Source organism: Haliotis rufescens, unplaced genomic scaffold (genome assembly GCF_023055435.1).
Source record: "Haliotis rufescens isolate VD_foot unplaced genomic scaffold, xgHalRufe1.0.p SCAF_16, whole genome shotgun sequence".
In the NCBI taxonomy this organism is placed as follows: Eukaryota; Metazoa; Mollusca; class Gastropoda; order Lepetellida; family Haliotidae; genus Haliotis; species Haliotis rufescens.
The window spans coordinates 18,134,072-18,152,871 of NW_025963846.1; the positions used below are offsets into that span (position 1 = coordinate 18,134,072).

Sequence of the window (18,800 nt, forward strand, 5' to 3'; positions counted from 1 at the left end):
CACGTGACTAAGCACGGGTCCGGGTAGTCCTGTGGGTACCCGGGTCCTACTCAGGCCCACCCAACCCGAGTACCCGAGTTACCCATCCCAGCCCTACATTCCAGATCTGTTGTTAGTCATGGGGTCAGTGTTGGAAATAAAAATAATTGCCAGGCTGCCATCTTTAGATGACTTTAGAAGCTGCAGGTCCTGACTAAACTCTTTGGGGCCCTCATTTGAAAAAATGCATGTCTTTGTCACAAATCGACATGTAAGTTTAATGCAGGCCATGAGGACGCATACAAACTTGAAACTACAGGCCCCCAAACAAGATCTACCTGGCACAGGCTTATGGGCAGGTACTATATAACTTTGAACATCAAAAGAGGCTTTCAATTGGCAACTCCATAAATAATTTAATTACTGGGCAAGAAAGCTCACGAACAAATGGGTGTAACTGTAATATGTAGAAATTGGCGTCATTTACGCTTCAGTTTTCATTAAATTTCTTTAGAAAGATTTAAAATAAAGAGAAAGAAGATACCGAACTTAAAAAATATGTCATAACATGTCAATTTGTTTACTAAACATGAGTATAATTCTGTTCTTAGAAGGTCCATGAAGTGAACACCATGAGATTCCATGTTAATAATTTCAAGTCAACAATTCAACTCGGACTTAATATGGTTGTTACATCATTTCCTTCTTGACAAACAACTGAATTAATAATGAAATATGTATTTATCTGAATATGAAGTTGCTTTGTGTTGTCACTGATTTCAGAACATCTGATATTTATTTTAATCAAAATGAAAAGATAAAAAACATTATCGCTTAGCTGTTCATTTTGGTAGAAACATTACGGTATATCACCTCAGCAAATCCCCCACCCTGATTGGACGACCCAGATTTGATCAGGTTAGTGCCTGTCAATGTGTTTGTGATATTCAGCCTTGTATTGCTTGTCAAGCACTGGCTACCCTGTAACCCTTCTATCATTGTCATGCCATCAATCAGTAGTTTTTCTACTTCCGCTGTGTCTGTCGTGCAGACAGTCTGTCAGCACAGACTTCGCACAAGGGCGAACAGTTTGGACCATTAACAAATTCTAAAGCAATTTATTTTTAATTCTTTTATGTTTGGACAAAGTATGAGCAAGTAAAGATGAGTCCATTTCAATCATGCCCAAATGGGCGTTAAGCATAAAATGCTGGCATGTTGACACACTCTCTGTGCTATAGAAATTGTAGTGCCTGCAAGGCTAACACAGTCTGCATTCAAGCTTCAAACTTAAACCATAGTTATGTAAATTTTTCAACTGCATTTTTATTGAAAAGTTAAACATAAATTCAACTGTAGTCTTTTGAAAGTTATTTAAGCATTTGGGTTTGTATGATCGTGAGTGCATGTAAATACTAGTCCGAATTTCAACATGCTCAATGTGTTGAGACCAGATGTACGTAACTAGAGTTGAATGTGACAGAAGATAGTATTCGTCTTCACTTCACTGTGAAATATCCCACCATAATGATAATTTATATATAGAGTGCCTTATACCCAACTATTAGCTGATCAGTGGTGCTTGCATTTATATGTCAGTATTCACGTGTGTATCAGTTAGTAACTTTCACAAAGACTTCAGTCAGCCATTTTCAGTATTGCAACATCGTTATTGTGTCAGGGCTTTATCTAGGATTTATGCCCTTGACAGACAAGTTTGGATAAAAATGTTATTTATTTCAACACTGTTACTTTTGAAAAGTTGTTTATTTCATTTCAGAGGTATCTAACGTTGTAGTCGATGTATTAACAGAAAATAAAAACACTTCCTCTTTAATAGTCCTGTTATCAGTGAACTAAAGTCACCTTGACCAAGCCATGATATGTTATCAGAGAATTTTTTTATACCAATTTGGGAATTTTTACTGATATTTGCAGCAGATTTGGGTCCAAATATTGGTCTAGACAAAACCGTGTGTGTGGTTTACAAATTTACTCTGATTTTACACATGACATGTAATGATGGAAGACATTTTATCTTATGTGGTAAAAATCCTGCCAACGAATGCCCTCATTGGCGTTGCTACAAGCAGTAAATCTTCCTACAGGGTAAACCAAAAGTCTTATTAATAAAGCTTACTAATGTTTCACACTCATTTACATTTAACCTCAGGGAGAGGAATTCTAAAAATATTCAGAAGAGCAAATACATTTTTCAGTATGACACCAGTTAGAAGACAATCTTTTTTCTTTTTTATCCAAAGAGAAACACATCCCTTCTAATTTGGTCAATATGTTTGCAGAAAAAATTAGCTGATATTTGTCAAGACAAGGAAAACCCGTCAAAACAAAATGGATAATATTTTAACAAAGATGACAAGTTTTTAGGAAACCATTACATCATGTCCATCTCTTAACTCGTCTATCTTCATGTTGATAGAGCAGGTGAAAAAGTCATGTTTCCTGTTGACGGAATATGCGTAGGCGATGTATGTTTGATTCTGTGCAATTAAAAACTTCAAAATAGCCGGCGTGAGTTAAATATGGTTGAGTGATCACTCTTAGGTCGCAGTGACCTGGCTTGGGGGAATATACATCCCTGGATGTGACACTCCTTGTGTCGGTGGAGGATTTCCTCAGAAATACAGCCTCTGGTTTTAAACATGCACTTAGTCCATTTAGCTTATCCTGAAACTGAACATACTTTTATGATATTAATGAAAGATTAGTCATTGCAACAAAATACTATTATCTAAGTCAGTTTTCTGTTCTAAAAGGATTTTTGTTTGTTATTTAATACCTAGACTGAAGTAAAAATATGTTAAATATATCATCACCATGGCAACGTTGCAGCCCCATAAAAAGCGAGTAGGAACTTGACACTCTTTGTGACAAAAGTTAATCCTACCTGAATATCAGCTCAGCACACATATATACATGTATATATGATGCTCTTCCCTGATAAATTCCTAAAGATCATTTCTTGATCTCATAATTTTTCCCTTCAATGCTCGCACATATTAAACATATAAGGAAACCCTTCTAACTGTACAATAAGCTCACATCCCAGATAGTCGAAAGAGCAAGAGCAAAGACTGGAGATTGTGACCCTCTCTGTCTGCCTACAGCTTTATTATTTCCCATGGCGACTCCCTTTTTGAGAATTGGTCCCCAGCAACCGATACTCATTTAATGGTTCAGATGGTCAGACTTGGTGACTTGCATGTTACCATACTCTAAGGGGTGAACTGTAGGTCATAATGTCAATCACCTGATTGTCTAGTTCAGACTTGATAATTTATAGGAATCTGTCATAAAGCACATGTAACGCAAGTGGGGTCTCCTTAGGCAAGTGACTTTGTTTGAAATGTGCCTCTGTTCACCCAGCAGTCAATGGGGACCCGGAAGGATGAGGTGGTAATGTGGCTGCATGTTAACCTTATAGCACCTCAGGGACCTGAGAATGACAATCGATTGCACACTTATCCATTGGCCAGGGTAAACAACAAAAGAACAAAACTATAGCCATATTAATATATTCCCTCATACCACAAAACCATTCCCATTTAACATAAACTGGACAATTCATGAAGTAGACTTGACATTGTACCTCTCTCCAACTAGAGCCTCCTAACCATATTCCATCACTATAAAACAAATCTATTCACATACCTACCTGTCCCATCTAACTTAATCCACACTATTCATAAAAAAGATTGGACAGAGTACCTCTCCCTGCCTACCACTAAGCCTATTTGATCTATCTCCCCTTCCTGTCTCTGCCTCTATCAAACTGTCACCATGTACTTTGCCCATCCCACTGTCCATCAGTTAAACATTAACCAGGCCCCGAGGTGGACATACATCCTATTCATCTTTCATGTCTCCGCTGGACTTAAGACTGAGATTTATGCTGGCTGGTCATCGTGATTGTATGAATGAGTCTACATGTGTAAGCCTCTGATGATAAGGCTTGTACAAAGATCAAAGATCCACTCTCTCATTATGATTAGCAAGCTGTCAATTAGACTAGACACAGTAGCAGCTTGTGAGGACTACCAGTAGCAGGAAGCAAAGGTAATGAGCATAAATACCAGGTACCCCAGGTATTGAAAAAAAAGAAGCTTCATTAAAGATGGATGGATTCATTGGTATCTATCAGCCATCGACTAAAGTGTCTTACAGTCCCATAATATTTTCCCTTCCGCCTAGACTTGCACAAGTCTCTAAGGCAATAATTATTAGCTTAAATCATTATTTCTAGATCATATGAATGATAAGAACAAGTTGTTCCTGTAAGAGACTGGTGTCCTTGTTGTCCGCAAGACATGCCAATGAGGATAGAATTACTATACGTCCATGGACTTATCTTTCAGTACAACCTTGGAACAATCCACCCAGACCTTACTCTTACTCAGCCTCTTGATCTTCCACAGGTCTCAATCTCCCAGCTCGCTGTGGCCCTTTTTCAATTTAAATGTAGTTGTTTGTTTCCATCAAAATATATATTTTCAGACACTAAGCGTTAGTCTAGCCAACCAGGCTACCGTACTTAATAGTCTTAATTGGTGGCGATTCATTAAGGCTACCATAAATATAACCAACAGTCTTTTTTGTTGACGATGCTTTAAGTCAACCACATTTAATACTCTTATTTATTAGCAATTTATTGAGTCTACTACAACTAATACTCTTATTTGTTGGCAATTCATTAAGGCTACCATAAATATAACCAACAGTCTTTTTTGTTGACGATTCATTAAGTTCACTACAGTTTATACTCTTCGTTGTTGGCGATTCACCAAGACTCCACTAAACGCTGCACATAAATGCTGGCCAGTGATACAAGGTACTATCACTGATCAGTTAAAGGGAGAGATATTCTGAATAAGAGCACTGGGTGCACATCTCGACCCTGTATGTGTAGCTTTAGACATACAAACCACCACAGCTACAGTGAGACAGCCTGAGGTCTCTCTGAACATACAACCCGTGAAGATTCCCTGGTAGAATAGGTCTTCAGCAACACATGCTTGTCGGAAAAGGTGACTATGCTTGTCGCAAAAGGGGACTAACTGGATTGGGTGGTCAGGCTCGCTGACTTGGTTGATGCATGTCATCGATCTCAATTGCGTGGATTGATGCTCATGATATTAATCACTGGATTGTCTGGTCCAGACTCGATTATTTACAGACCGCTGTCATATAGCTGGAATACAGCTGAGTGTGGCGTAAAACAACAAACAAACCAAACTCTGAACATACCTGTATCTACAATGTGATGTTCAACAAAATATATCTAAAACGTAAACTATAATTTCATAATCATAATTATTTTCAATAAAGATACAAAAGAAAAATGGTAGTAAGTATAAGTGTGTAGACATGAGTTCATGTTCCTGAAAGTACTACTATTAAACGTCCTGTGGTTACTGAAAAAGATCATGTTCGCATGCTGTTGCACACAAGGCTGTACACCCTTATTTCTGTGGCAATGTCTTCACAGTGAATGCGACTACTACATTGTAAACACAGGCACGCTTCCCTCTCGTCTGTCACAACAACTGCTAATAGGTTTGAACTAAGACATCCCCATAATTTTATCAAACCGATACTTTCCACGCCATCCGAGCAGTTTAACTGCTTTACATAAACGTATTACACTACCCATCTCAAAGTTCAAACTGAAATGCCCTGAAATTGTTGTTAATTTACATATCTTGTGCACAGAGTTGATACAATGATAACAATGTTTGAACCCTTGGATAACACCACCCTATAATCATTCTATTAGGCACAGGTTAGTTCGGGCAGGTTACAAGAGCAAGCCAAGGTATTCGGTGCACATTAGTAGAGACAGACCTGGCCTATCACCTGGTTTAGTGTTTCTCGTAGCTTCCTGACCAAGCTTTTTCAGTGTTGACACTGCTTAAAAGAAAGTGACACAACAGAAGATAATGTGTATGTAATTCAATCTTTGCTATTGGGGACAACTGACAGGTTGAAGCATTCTTGAGTTGCATAGAAACAATGACAGTTAGAGCATGTTGATTGATTCATCAAGATAAAAAAACATTTTAGTTTAGTTTGTTTCCTGTCAGTTGTATGTTAGGTTTCAAAACTTCGTCTACGAATGCAGACAAAAGTGTCTTACACCAGGTGAAATGTAGGTTCAGTTGTACAATCATTCCATCTATCAACAGTGTCAAAGCCTATGTCTTAATGTAGGTATATATTCGTATCTATGGTACAAGGAGGGTACGACCCGTGAAGATTGGCGATAGAATAGGTCTTCAACAATCCATGCTTGCCGTAAAAGGAGACTATGCTTGTCATAAGAGGCGAATAACGGAATCAGGTGGTCAGGCTCGCTGACTTGGCTGATGCATGTCATCGATCCCAATTGCGTGGATCGATGCTCATGATATCAATCACTGGACTGTCTGGTTGAGACTTGATTATGTACAGACCGCCGTCATATAGCTGGAATATTGCTGAGTGCGGCATAAGCAACAAACAAACAAACAAACACACAAGGAGGGTACACAAGTACACACAAAGTGGAATGAACACATCAATGATACCAGGTCCTCATAACAATAGAAAATAAACTTTCAGTACCCAACCCACCCTTGTCTGCCTCAGTCTGGACATGTGTAAAACTAACACACTGTGTCTGTAGATTTAAATCATAAATGCTAAATCTATATTCATAAAGTTTACCAGCAGATCAAGAAACTGTTATTTGAGGTACGTGATTAAAATTTTGGGGGACAGCAAATTAGGCAAGTCTAATCCCCCTTTAACATACAACCCCTTGTCCCCCTTTAAACTTCAACCACTTGTCGCCCACAACCCACCAACAATCATTACCATATTCGACGTAATAAGCACCCCGCTCTAATAAGCGCCCATATTTGCTAATATATTGAATAGCTAGTGAACAATCCCAATTAGCACCCCTTCCGATTGATCAATGTACACAAGACTTATTTATTTGTGTATAATACGCACTCGTGTGTTATATGCACCCTTAATTATGGGCAATTAATTTCTGGAAAAAATATCTGTCGTGTATAATACGAACAGAATTTTCTTTTGTATCATTTCAGGCTGTTAGCATAAACCACGAAATTTACGATCTTTCAACTGTTTTTTTTTCTCATGAAAATTATATTCTAATAAGGGCCCCCTATTTCTAATTTTGAGAGCGCCCTGGGCGCTTATTACGTCGAATACGGTACTTCAAATACATCACGTCCTGAACAAAGTCTTTCAGGTCCTGCAGATCCTGCTGTAGTATCCGCCATACCTGTGAATCCTCCACTTGCCATCCTATTTGTCCTTACATCATTCAGATGATTTAGCTTTTGTTGTTGACCTTCAAGTGACCATCTGAACATGTAACCATGACATGGAGGGTATGTGTGATACACCCTCTTGTCTCCCATTCCACTGTAACTACTCTGGCTGACCTGGGTCATCGCCTGACCTGGACATCGGACCATTCTAGCTACCAGATGGCAGCATGTGAATGGAAACCATGTTAATGTTGTAAGAGGTGGCTATGCTTGTCGTAAGAGACGATGAACAGGATTGGGTGGTCAGGCTCATGGACTTAGTTGATGCATGTCCTTGTTTCCTAATTCTGTATGTCAATGCTCATGATATCAACCACTGGATCGTCTGGTCCAGATTTGATGATTTACAGAATGCCACCACATACTTGAATATTGCTGTGTGCAAAAAAAAACCAGAAAGAAATAAAGACTTGGGGGGGGGGGGGGGGGGTAAAAAATTTCAGATGTTGTGATTCAGTCATCAAAATACAGCTAGACTGTGGCACTAAACATCATTCAGTCAGTGACTTGACTAAGTGCAAATTCTTGATGTTGTTGTATAAACTTTGTTATATTTCTGTCAGAGATCCATCTATATAACTAATTGCAATAGTGTTCTTTAATTCCTATAATAAATTTTATACAAATTGTTAAAAGAATTGCAAAGAAGGCCAAGATTCCACCCACAACATTCCAACCCAGATCATTACATGACCTCCTGATCTTCACCTAGGTCAAGACTCTTCAATCAGAGGCATGTTTACATAAACCCATGCCCCTACGAGGAAATGTGCCACCTACCATTAATTAACACCTATGTGTTCCAACACCTTATCTTGATCCTTCACTGCTGGTGATGATTGAACATTACCCCATTACTGTTCCTCCAAAGTTCATGACCTGGTTACTCTCTCCTTCCAGGGAATCAGTTAGACAATATTACCCTGTCGCTCAATGTACCGCACCATCTCAAAGCATGCCCTCCTCCCTCTCACATTGCCCTTTGTACAGCTGTCCCCTCGTCCTTACCCCCTACCACCCCTGCCAGCCCCGGTTACAAGGGGCTCACCCACTCGTGGAAGGTTATGGCACAATGTTGTGATCACACTGAGAGGAGGACATCAAGCTGACCCATATATGGGATACTGATGAGCTCTCCTGGGTTTAACCCCTTTCTCCCCACCCTCCTCCATCCTTGTCCTATACCCCAATACCATCTCCACCCCCCCCCCCCCCCCCCACCCCCCCCCCCCCCCCCCACCCCCCCCACATTCCATTTGTCAGTGTTCTCTTGGGAGCTGACAATAGTTACTCAACTAACAGAGTCTCAAGGAGTAACTAAAAATTGGAACAAAGAAAGTAATTTCTTTTAGAAACCTCAAAGAAAATAGATTTCAATGTTCACAAAAATAGGATTAGCAAAAATAGATAATATGCTTTTTCGCAATATTCACGGACACCAGAAATGGGCTTCACACTTTGTACCCAAGTGGGGAATCAAACCGGGGCCTTCAGCGTGATGAGCAAACACTTTAACCACTAGGCTACCCCACCACCCTGGATAATCAGATGTCGTTCTCTTTAAATATACTGAACAAAAAATAAAGGGATCATTTAGGGGATATTTTTTCTTAGTGAAGCCCAGAATTTCATAATTATATCCCCCAAAATATTCATAATCCCAAATGTTTTTGGTCAGTATATACAAATGACATTAATTTAGTGCATTATGGAAAGATAAAAAATATCCCTATCAAAAGTGCAGTAGCATACTCCACCCATATGTCATATACACCCATATACTGCCATTATACTCCAAATACCCACACACAGCCAGTACACAGCTATCAGCAGGGGGGTACCCCCATTCCACCCCTGAAAATCTCCTCAGTGCTAGGACAGGTCAAACATAAAGCTATTAACCGATCAGTGGTCAGTGACCTGTGATGACCCGGATTAACACTGATATTCAGTGGGTACATAATAAACAACATTACCGTGTTGCTATTTGGGATTAGGTTGATCATAAGGTCAATTGACCCTTCATAGTTACTTATACAGGGGTGACCGTTAAGTCAGTCTCACAATCCCTGAACCATATCATTTTCTCTTCCGCCCAGCCCTTACTGTAAAGCTATAGACTAAAATTTTGTCCCAGAAATAAAATTATCGAACTTAAAAATATATATCTACAAAATAAAACATTGAATTCAAATGGAGCCAGAACAATGTTTGACTTGACAGGCTGTACTATAGCTATAAATGAAGCAAGTCTAGATTTTCCACGGGTTCAGCTCACACATCCTCCTTTTCAATGTAAATGGAGCTGCTTGTTTCTGTCACAATCCTATGTTTTCAGAGACTAAGCCCGGGTCCAGGGGTGACCGATGTGTCCAGTCGTGTAGTGTCATCTGGGTGGTATTTACAGTAGATCAAGCTCTCTTACTGTATTGTATTGGTAGTCTCATGGCTTGGACAATAGATGCACATTATTGGACCATCAGGTTTAAACTTATGGGGACCAAAGCAGCATTTCACATATAAATTGGTATGTTTTACTTCCTGGACAAAAGTCAGTGCAAACTAACAGAGTTCCTTTCATGTTTTGTTCTAATTCTTAGCCATTAACACATTACAAATGACGTTCCTCATAATAAAGAAGTTGAAATCCATAAATTCTCTTTCACTTCTAAATGCCATTCAAAGACTTGTTTCGTCATTTGTTCTATGATTATTATGTCTAAGGTGGCTGAAACTTGATAAATACCATCAACCAAAAAAACAAATTGGTCAAAGACAATCAGAGCCTTGTAAAATCATAATAATTTCATAAATAATTGTCTGAAATCAGCATTGTGGTTTTGTAGTGTTCGTGTATGTATCACCCGGTCACTAATCTAATCCCCCACTTAATCAGTATACACCGACACCCATGTGTTGTCTCTGACAAACAAACTGAGTCTTTTCTTCCCCAATAGGTGTGTTCCTTAAAGGACATTATTGAGGAAGTGTTGGGTATTTACTGTGTGCTGAGAATGGAGACAATGGTCACTCTGTGTTGACCGAAGGTCCCCCATCCCCCTCCTGCTCACACCGTGGTCTTAACCAACCCCTCTCAGCTGTGGACACTCAGGGCAGGTGAGGTGAGGTGAAATGGGGTTTAACGTCGCGTCCAAGATTATTGCACTTATATAGCGACGTGCATGTACGTGTGTGTGTTTGTGTGGCTGCTTGTACTAGTCCGGACTGATGCCGATTTATAGTGCTAGCTCACTGAGATACCATGTCGCAGTTTAACATGAATACCCCACTCAGACACAGTATACTGACTCCGAGCCGACCAGTCCTTGTTTTAGCCCCTTATTGCTGAGCGCCAGACAGGGTAACAACAAGTACCATCTTTTAACGTCTTTTGGTATGACGCGGTCGGGGATCGAACCCCGGACCTTCCGCTCTCCGGGCAGACGCTCTACCACTAGACCACGGAGGCGGTCGGACACTGGGCAGAGGGAGGTTGACCCCACCACCTTCCAAAACAAATCTCTCCCGCCTACCACCCCACTCCAGCTATGCTAGAACTACATACAAGAAATAACAAAACCGAAAACTTAACATTCAGTATCTTAAATAGAAATAACTTATTTTATCATTTTTAGAAATGAATAGACCCATGAATATCCTGGTTAGAATCAATCTTCAGCAACCCATGCTTGTCGTATGAGGTGACTAAAGGGATCGGGTGGTCAGGCTCGCGGACTTGGTTGATGAATGTCATGGTATTGCAACTGCATAAATCGATGCTCATGATGTCAATCTCTGGATGTCTGGTTTGCTGTCATATAGCTTGAATATTGCTGGATGTGGCATTAAGCAACAAACAAACAAAACAAACTTTAAATAAATAATAGAAAGGAGCCCTGAGCTTTACTGAAGAAAACTAGACTTGCCAAAGTTTCATAAACTAACTTTGGGGTTTTGAATGTTTGTGTCAGGGTATGTATAGACTTTCCTTGAAACCAGTATCATGAGAAAAAATTTCAGCTTTATCATTTTAAAGAAACTGTTGTAAATTGTCATGTCCACCCCCCAAAAAAAGTACTAAGAAAAAATTATTACACTGAAAATCATAGCTTTCAATTTGAAAATGTAATCTTTGCATAAAAAACCTACGCTCCAAACATGTGAAGGCTAGCTTAAGCCTATTGGTTGGAATTTCTTTTGAAATTTAAATAACCCTCACCAGCAAGCTTTCTCCTAACCATGGCAACAAAGACTCCCTCCAGAAGCACGTGGCTTCATTCAAACAGCAGCCATTCAGATTTTACAAAATTAATCTGGAATTGAGGAGATTCAGTGAAGAGAAACGCCAGATGGCCTGAGCTATTGTTCATGGACTCAAGCCAGCCAATCAATGGGAGGAGGCATCAAGTACGAGGGTTTTAGCGGCAGGGATGCGCCTTGTCTGGGGAGACACACTTCGGCTCAATTTGTCAATTATCCGATATGCCACAATGGGTTTAGAAAGAAATATTTTTTAAATCATGTTTTCACTGATGAAAGAGATTATTTATCGGCTTAATCAGCATCTTTTGTTGGTTTAATATTTCTGCTTAAAATCATTTCTCATTCAAAAATGAAATTCAATGAAAAGACATTAAGTGTTCAAGGTTCAAACTGCACAAATCTGTTCGAACCACAATCAGTTGTTTTGCTTTAATTGTAATGAATTTACAAGTTTAGTCTGATATTGAACTTGACCAATAAAGTTAGCAGTCAGAGAGATAATTTATCTGAATAAGATGAGGCTACCTACTTATTTTTGTTTTATCATAATCATAAAAAGGCAATTTACAAATTATTAAACAAACAAAAATTGGTCTATAGTAACAATACTAATGATGCTAAAAACAAACTCAAACTTTACCAAAACATTCAGCACTACAATATTGATAAACACACAGAATCATAGACAATCTAATGTTTAACAATAAACAAACACTAATTTCACTTAAGACAGCCATATGTCTGGATAGTGATGTAAGCACATCAAACAAACCCTAACAGCTACAACAACACCTATTATCCCTCTCCCCACATCCTTAAATAAACCATTCCCCAATCAAAGCCTGTCCACAGACGCCATTGTCATGATAAACGGCCACAGTAGCATGCAGACTGACCAAAGACTGATCTAATAGCTCAGAAGCTGATGATAATCCTCTGGTTTTGTTTAATTATTGTCTGGGCAATCAGGAGTGTGAAAGTCCGTAGCCTGAGGCTTAGCTGTGCATCTGACAAGCAACTGCTTGAGACATCATTCTCCCGGTGACGGTATGTTTACCCTACTGCAGACTTGTGTGATGTTAAGACGTCTCTGACATGGCTTGTTCGAGCTGAACACCATCGCTAATTTGTCTTCATGAGATGTCGGTGATTTAGACGCTAATGGCTGCATATTCATACTCTAAATTAAGAGCTAGCTATTTTTTTGTGTTTAAAAGTTCACAAAACATAATTTTCCAGCTGTGTACTAAGAGTACATAGAACACCTGTTTTACAACATTGTACAATTCATTAAAATATGGTAAATTTCATTTAAAAAATTGTGAATTTCAATTTATCTTAAAGTAGATTCTGATTATCGCTCAAACATCATCAATACGCAGACATAAAACAAGAATATACACATTTTGGTTTATCTTTACCATAGTAACCAATCATATAACTCTTTCATCAAAATTATATAAGAGTAGAGCTAAAGAATACTAATGTCAATCTGACAACTACTGCACATAATGATTCGGCAATAATGTAACATGGGTAATGAATACAGAAGACAACCAAATCAATTCTCAGTCCCCAGACTCTGGTCCATGTGGGAGTTTCCATACCTAGCAACCACCATTTTAATAGCCAAATCAATTCTCCATCCTTATGTCTTTACACCAGCCTGTCACTTATCAATATTTTACATTAGCAAAGCTGTGGCTGACAAAAGCTTAGATCATCTATCTCCTGCACTGACTCCAACAATGATCTATGATGCATCAACAGGTATGTATGTAAGTCAATCAACAACTGTCTGACATTTTCACAATGCTGGCAGTATTCAAGAGCATATGACACAATGGGTACCTCACACAGCATATTCTGACACACTTGACTAGCTTTCTGAAGGTGTGCAGGTTTGAAATTCCTTGTATTAAAGTGCATGGTTAAAATCGTAATAGAAAGGTTAAAATTAATTTCCACTGCCTGAATATTTTTTAGGAAAAATGTTTATTGCATGAAATAAGTGATAAATATATTTTTGCCAATAAGTGTACAAGCACTGGGATGAGTTCACATGAACAGGCTTAAAGGACAGTATGATTACAATTTGCCAGAACAATCCAGGGATTCATAAACTGCAAGGGAATTATCAATCCCAAGGAGAGTGAGTGAGTATGGTTATACGCCGCTTTTAGCAATATTCCAGCAATATCATGGTGGGGGACACCAGAAATGGACATTGTACCCATGTAGGGAATCGAACCCGGGTCTTCGGCGTGATGAGCGAACGCTTTAACCACTAGGCTACCCGACCGCCCCCATCTCAAGGAGAAGAAGGTGGCAACCTAGCTCATGGTCACCTGACTTTCCAAACACTTCTTGTTGCCACGCTTTCATTCCAAAGGGGACATCTAAACACATTCACGAGCATCCTGTGGCAAACTTACTAGAAAATACATTTATATCCCTGGTGTGCTGGTGTAGAAAGAACTGCTTGAAACATGATAACATTTTACAAAGGATGATTATTAGACTTACATTTACTCTATGAAAACATTTCTTTAAAATAATGGTAATTTTCTTCTTCTGTGTGGAATCAAGGAAACTAGACTTGGTTTAGTTTGATCTAGAATTGCCTAGGATTTTAGTAAAAAAATATCTCAGCACAGTAACCGGTTGTGTATAAACAATGAATGTGGTCGAGTACTTCAAAACGTGTGTAATCTCCTGGTAATTGCTCGAGAATGTTCTCTTTCTCTGTGGCAAGGTTAAAATCAGAACCCAACACACAAAAACATATTTTTAAAGAAAACTACAGATTCACCTCTTAATGAAATACCATCATAAAGCAACCTGCATCATCACTTGCTTCATAACAGTGTTAGAACCTACACCGAAACGTTGTTCTTAATTGTAATAAAGAAGTTGTTCCTCCATATATTCTTATCCTTACTTAACATGCATACCGCCAAATGTTAATTTGGACACATAAAATAGTAGATTTAGATTTGAATTTTTAACCTACTGGTTTACAAAAAGCTCTTTACACAAGGTTCAGAGGTTGTTATTTCTGTCTCGTAGTGCCTGTAAATTGGGATGTTGTCCAACAGTACCAGATGTTACAGGAGCAGGTGCCGAATCATGAAACAGAAGGGATGCAGAAGTGGAAGGACCGACATGAGCTGACTGACATGTGAGGTGTCCGACAAACTGGATGTGCATTTCACTCCCGATCCACCAATTTCACCACTGTCATGTTCAGCCCACAGCGACAGAGAGCAACATTCTTCATCAATTGATAATGTGCATGTGACATCTTGAAATAAACACCAAGCATGGTGATATGACAGATACTAGCATGTGCTGTATTTATTATCTTACTTTCCCTCATAAATCAATACTACACCAGATTTTAGACATAGTTTCAGGTTAACTCTAACCGAACTGCACTTTGATAAGCCACTTTTAAGCAAGGATTTCGACTTTAACACAGGATATTGGGGGAAATATCAATAAATAAATTCAACATTCTGGAAATATACACCAACACATAATCCTTTTGTGTTATTTACAAGTCTTACAACATTCTGTTGTCCATAAATTATTTGTGATCTTAATCCTCAGTCCGAAACAAAAATAGAAAGAATTCCTAAAAGTAGCCTAATTCTAAAAAATAACTCAGAATGAATAAGAGTCTGTCTCAAGAAGGGGGGTGGGGGGGCATTCTGCTGTGTAAACGGACAGCAACAAACAATTTTGAACTGACCCTGTGCATGAGGAACCAGAATAGGAAGGTTTTTCTTCAATAAGAACATATCCTTATCTTTTTATCAACACAGATTCAGGGATGTGCTGACTTTGATGTCAAACAGGAAAAAAATCCTGTCCTTGTCAAAATCCAACTCTTATGTTTGAACTTCAGCTAATACAGAGACACAGAAACAAGAGATAAATTCTACAAGATTAAAATTATTTGTACATGGATCTTCTATCTTCTCCTATTATGCTGATCCACAGCTTCAGCTCTTTGTTCAATTTATTTTTTGTTTAGCAGAATTGGTCGACAATGGAGGGTCGTTTCACCAAGGACAGGAGGTCTAAAGATGCGAGTTCCAGGGCATGGATTCATATCCAGTCAATAAAAGCATAATCCAGAATAATTTGATACTGCAGATTGCCTTGAGAGTTTATTCTTCAGTAAATAGGGACTTCCATGGTTTTGCCAAAGACACACGTCTCGTGACATACGGTTACACAGTAACAGTCATCAGTGATTCACGGCCTCTTTTTCCTGGTTTTCTTCAAACAAGTTTTATTAACTTTCTATTAACCCACAAGGCATGCCAATAGGCCACACTTTTGATATTTCTTTTGGTTAAAGATTTTTCCCAGTCACCTCTTCACAAGTTTCATATTTTCATGAATAAAACACAAAACATATTCAGGAAGACGGATAAGTTATTATTTTTGTTATATATTGTTTTACTTTAATTACAATTTATTGTCCTTAGGAATTTAAAAACATTTGCTTTTCTGTTCAGTATGTATTTTTAACAATAATGGCCCAATAGTGCATTTTCTGTCATGCAAAAGTATACACTATTGCATGCATACCAATCCATGTTTATCATACACTGTTGCAATATGTCTGATAATTTTTGTCAATGTGATTTCCCTCATTTCATCTTTTAATCAACTACATTTTTCTTTGCTCCTTGAATGAAATGCATCATTTGCTATTTTGTCATATCTCAAATATCATATTTCATCATTGAAGCGTATTTTAGAAATTTCTGCAATGCAAAAACACTACCAGTATATTGATGAGTGATACAGTGATCTTCGGTGTTTTGAAGCTAACAGTGGTATTGCCCTCCTGGCTGTGCAATAAACACTTCACCAGTAGTTAATTGTCTATAGCTGTCCATCAGAGAGTGATTGACACCTATTATCAGCTTAGGAAAGGAGAATGGTCAGGCTGGCTGGACAGTGCATGACTATTAATTACAGACAGTCTGCTCTGTCCATCTCTGAGTAACTACATCCCATTTCCCTTTCTCTGAATTACAACTCCTCTTAAAGCAGCCAGTTTTGACATGACTCAAATTTACAACCTTGGATTTTTATAAACGTCCATGTTGACAGAAATGACAAAATAAAATTGTGAGAATATGCACAAAAATAAAATTGTCATAACAATTGTCATTTATAGCATCACATTTACTACTGTAGGCATATTTCATAATCATATAAATTATTGTCAATAACTGGGATGCAACTAGGCCCAAGCCCTTAAGCCAATTGTTTTATGTTATAGGTTACAGTGAATAGAAATTAAGGTTTTAGGGGTGTTCTTATATGTTATCACTAGTCAGGATAGATATTTTTTTTAAGGTTTATTTTCATTACTGTAACACATTCTCTGATGAAAGCTTAACCTGACATGAAATCAAATGAGAATTTTACCAACCCTAAACACAGAAAGTTCCACTTGAAAGTCAAAAGCCTGATAAAATATGTCTGTTCATTAAACTAAGCATATTGACACTGTGATGAAATTTTACACAATGAAATGTGACTGAATACCACTTCAGCAATATTTCAGCCTGTCAAAAGAAACTCAACATTCATCAAATGCTGGAAACAGAACAGATGGCCACTTACAAAGCAAGATAAGGTTATCACATTATATGTCATTTGTCTTGAAGAAAATATAAAGAGACTAAAAAGGAATCAAGACATTTTTCTTGGTGTCATTGCAGCAAATAAAATTGTCATGTTCATTTCTAATGGTTAGAGGGGTGCAAACATGTGATCCCCATTTACCCACGTTTGAAGGGGTGGGTGTGTTGAATCGGGTGGAGTAAGGGTGGATAACCTACCTGTTCTCCTGTGTTTCTCTCAATCCCCAACTTGACTTTTCCATACGTGCCTTCCCCAAGCGTCTTCACCAACTCAAACCTATGTTTGAGATTATGTCTACTATGATGTACGGACAACGGTCGTCCCGTGGGTCGGGACCGCGCTCGCCCTGGGGTCGGGGCACGTGTCATCTCCCTCATGGTATCAGCCATCTCCTTAGACTTCGAAGGCATCACACCAAAGAATAATTTCCGAGCTAGGGTAATCCACCCTCCAATAAGTGACTTCCCGGGGGTAGCCCACTGTGCTACCCTGTGCTACCGGGTGTTGTGCTGGCAGCCAAGTTATTGTCACAAAGTGCACACCATTCTACTTCAACTCGCAGCAAATGTTAATAAAATTCCATTTGCTTGTCGCTGATGTCAATTTCCAAACAACAATGCCAATCCACCCAAAGAACTGTTACCAATCAGGTCATGGACACAATGTATAGTTATGGTACAACACACATATCACACAGGACCAATACTCCATCCATGGAATAATGGTTCAACGTTAACGTTATTGCAATGGCCAGTCACAGTGGTTGCTAACATGTATATATCCCACACACACGACTGTCCCGATTAGCGATGTAAAACGTTATGGGACAGTTCACTGGACAATGTGTATATGGTCGTCTCATAGGCCGCCTCCTTCCCACTCGCGCGGCTACGGTAGTGTTGCGTGTAATTCTGTCTACAACGCTGTCACCCGCAGTAGGCGGAGCTAGGTAAAAATACACATGTGGTCCCATATGCATTGACAAAGTCGCTTCCTGGTGTGACGTCACAGAAGCCGCGTCACGCGTATGGTTCCGCCACGCGAAATAGCGCTCAAATTTATATCGTGTATGCATTCAGCGAAGTAGCAACTGACATAGTCATGAATAATAATAGTTTAGTACTATTGATCTTAAACAGTAGTTTGACATTAAAGAAAATATGAATTAATTTTATTATAATAATAGTTTCATTTTCCGGCGTCGGTAGCGGAGTAATTTCAGAACGAAATGTCACCTAAGGTCAAAATTGATACGCTCCACGTGTACCGGTGGTTGCTACTGATAAGTGCTTTACGTTCGCTTCAATCAGTTTTCATCTTCGCAGTTGTCTATTTTCAAACGGACATTGAAATATAAACTAACTTTTGACATACAATACAGTAGGAAGTTCACTAATGACGTCAAATGTTACATGGTGTAGTGCTAGAGTTTTATTATGAACAAACAGCAGTATGTCGGCGTCATGACAATTATCAAGTCGTGTTTCAAAGGTGTTTTGAGAAACAGGGTTGTATTCGAATGGA

At 38.8% G+C, this 18,800-nt stretch overlaps 1 protein-coding gene across 1 annotated transcript in view; it reads right to left on the minus strand.

Moving 5' to 3' along the window:
- LOC124121373 (NUAK family SNF1-like kinase 1) overlaps nucleotides 1-18,257 on the minus strand; it is a 76,057-nt gene extending 57,800 nt beyond the window's left edge. Inside the window, exon 1 of the mRNA XM_046484376.2 lies at nucleotides 17,474-18,257. Coding sequence (XP_046340332.2) covers nucleotides 17,474-17,686 — 213 coding nt within the window. The 5' untranslated portion in view covers nucleotides 17,687-18,257. The remainder of the gene's footprint in view (nucleotides 1-17,473) is intronic.
- Nucleotides 18,258-18,800: the final 543 nt, after the last annotated feature.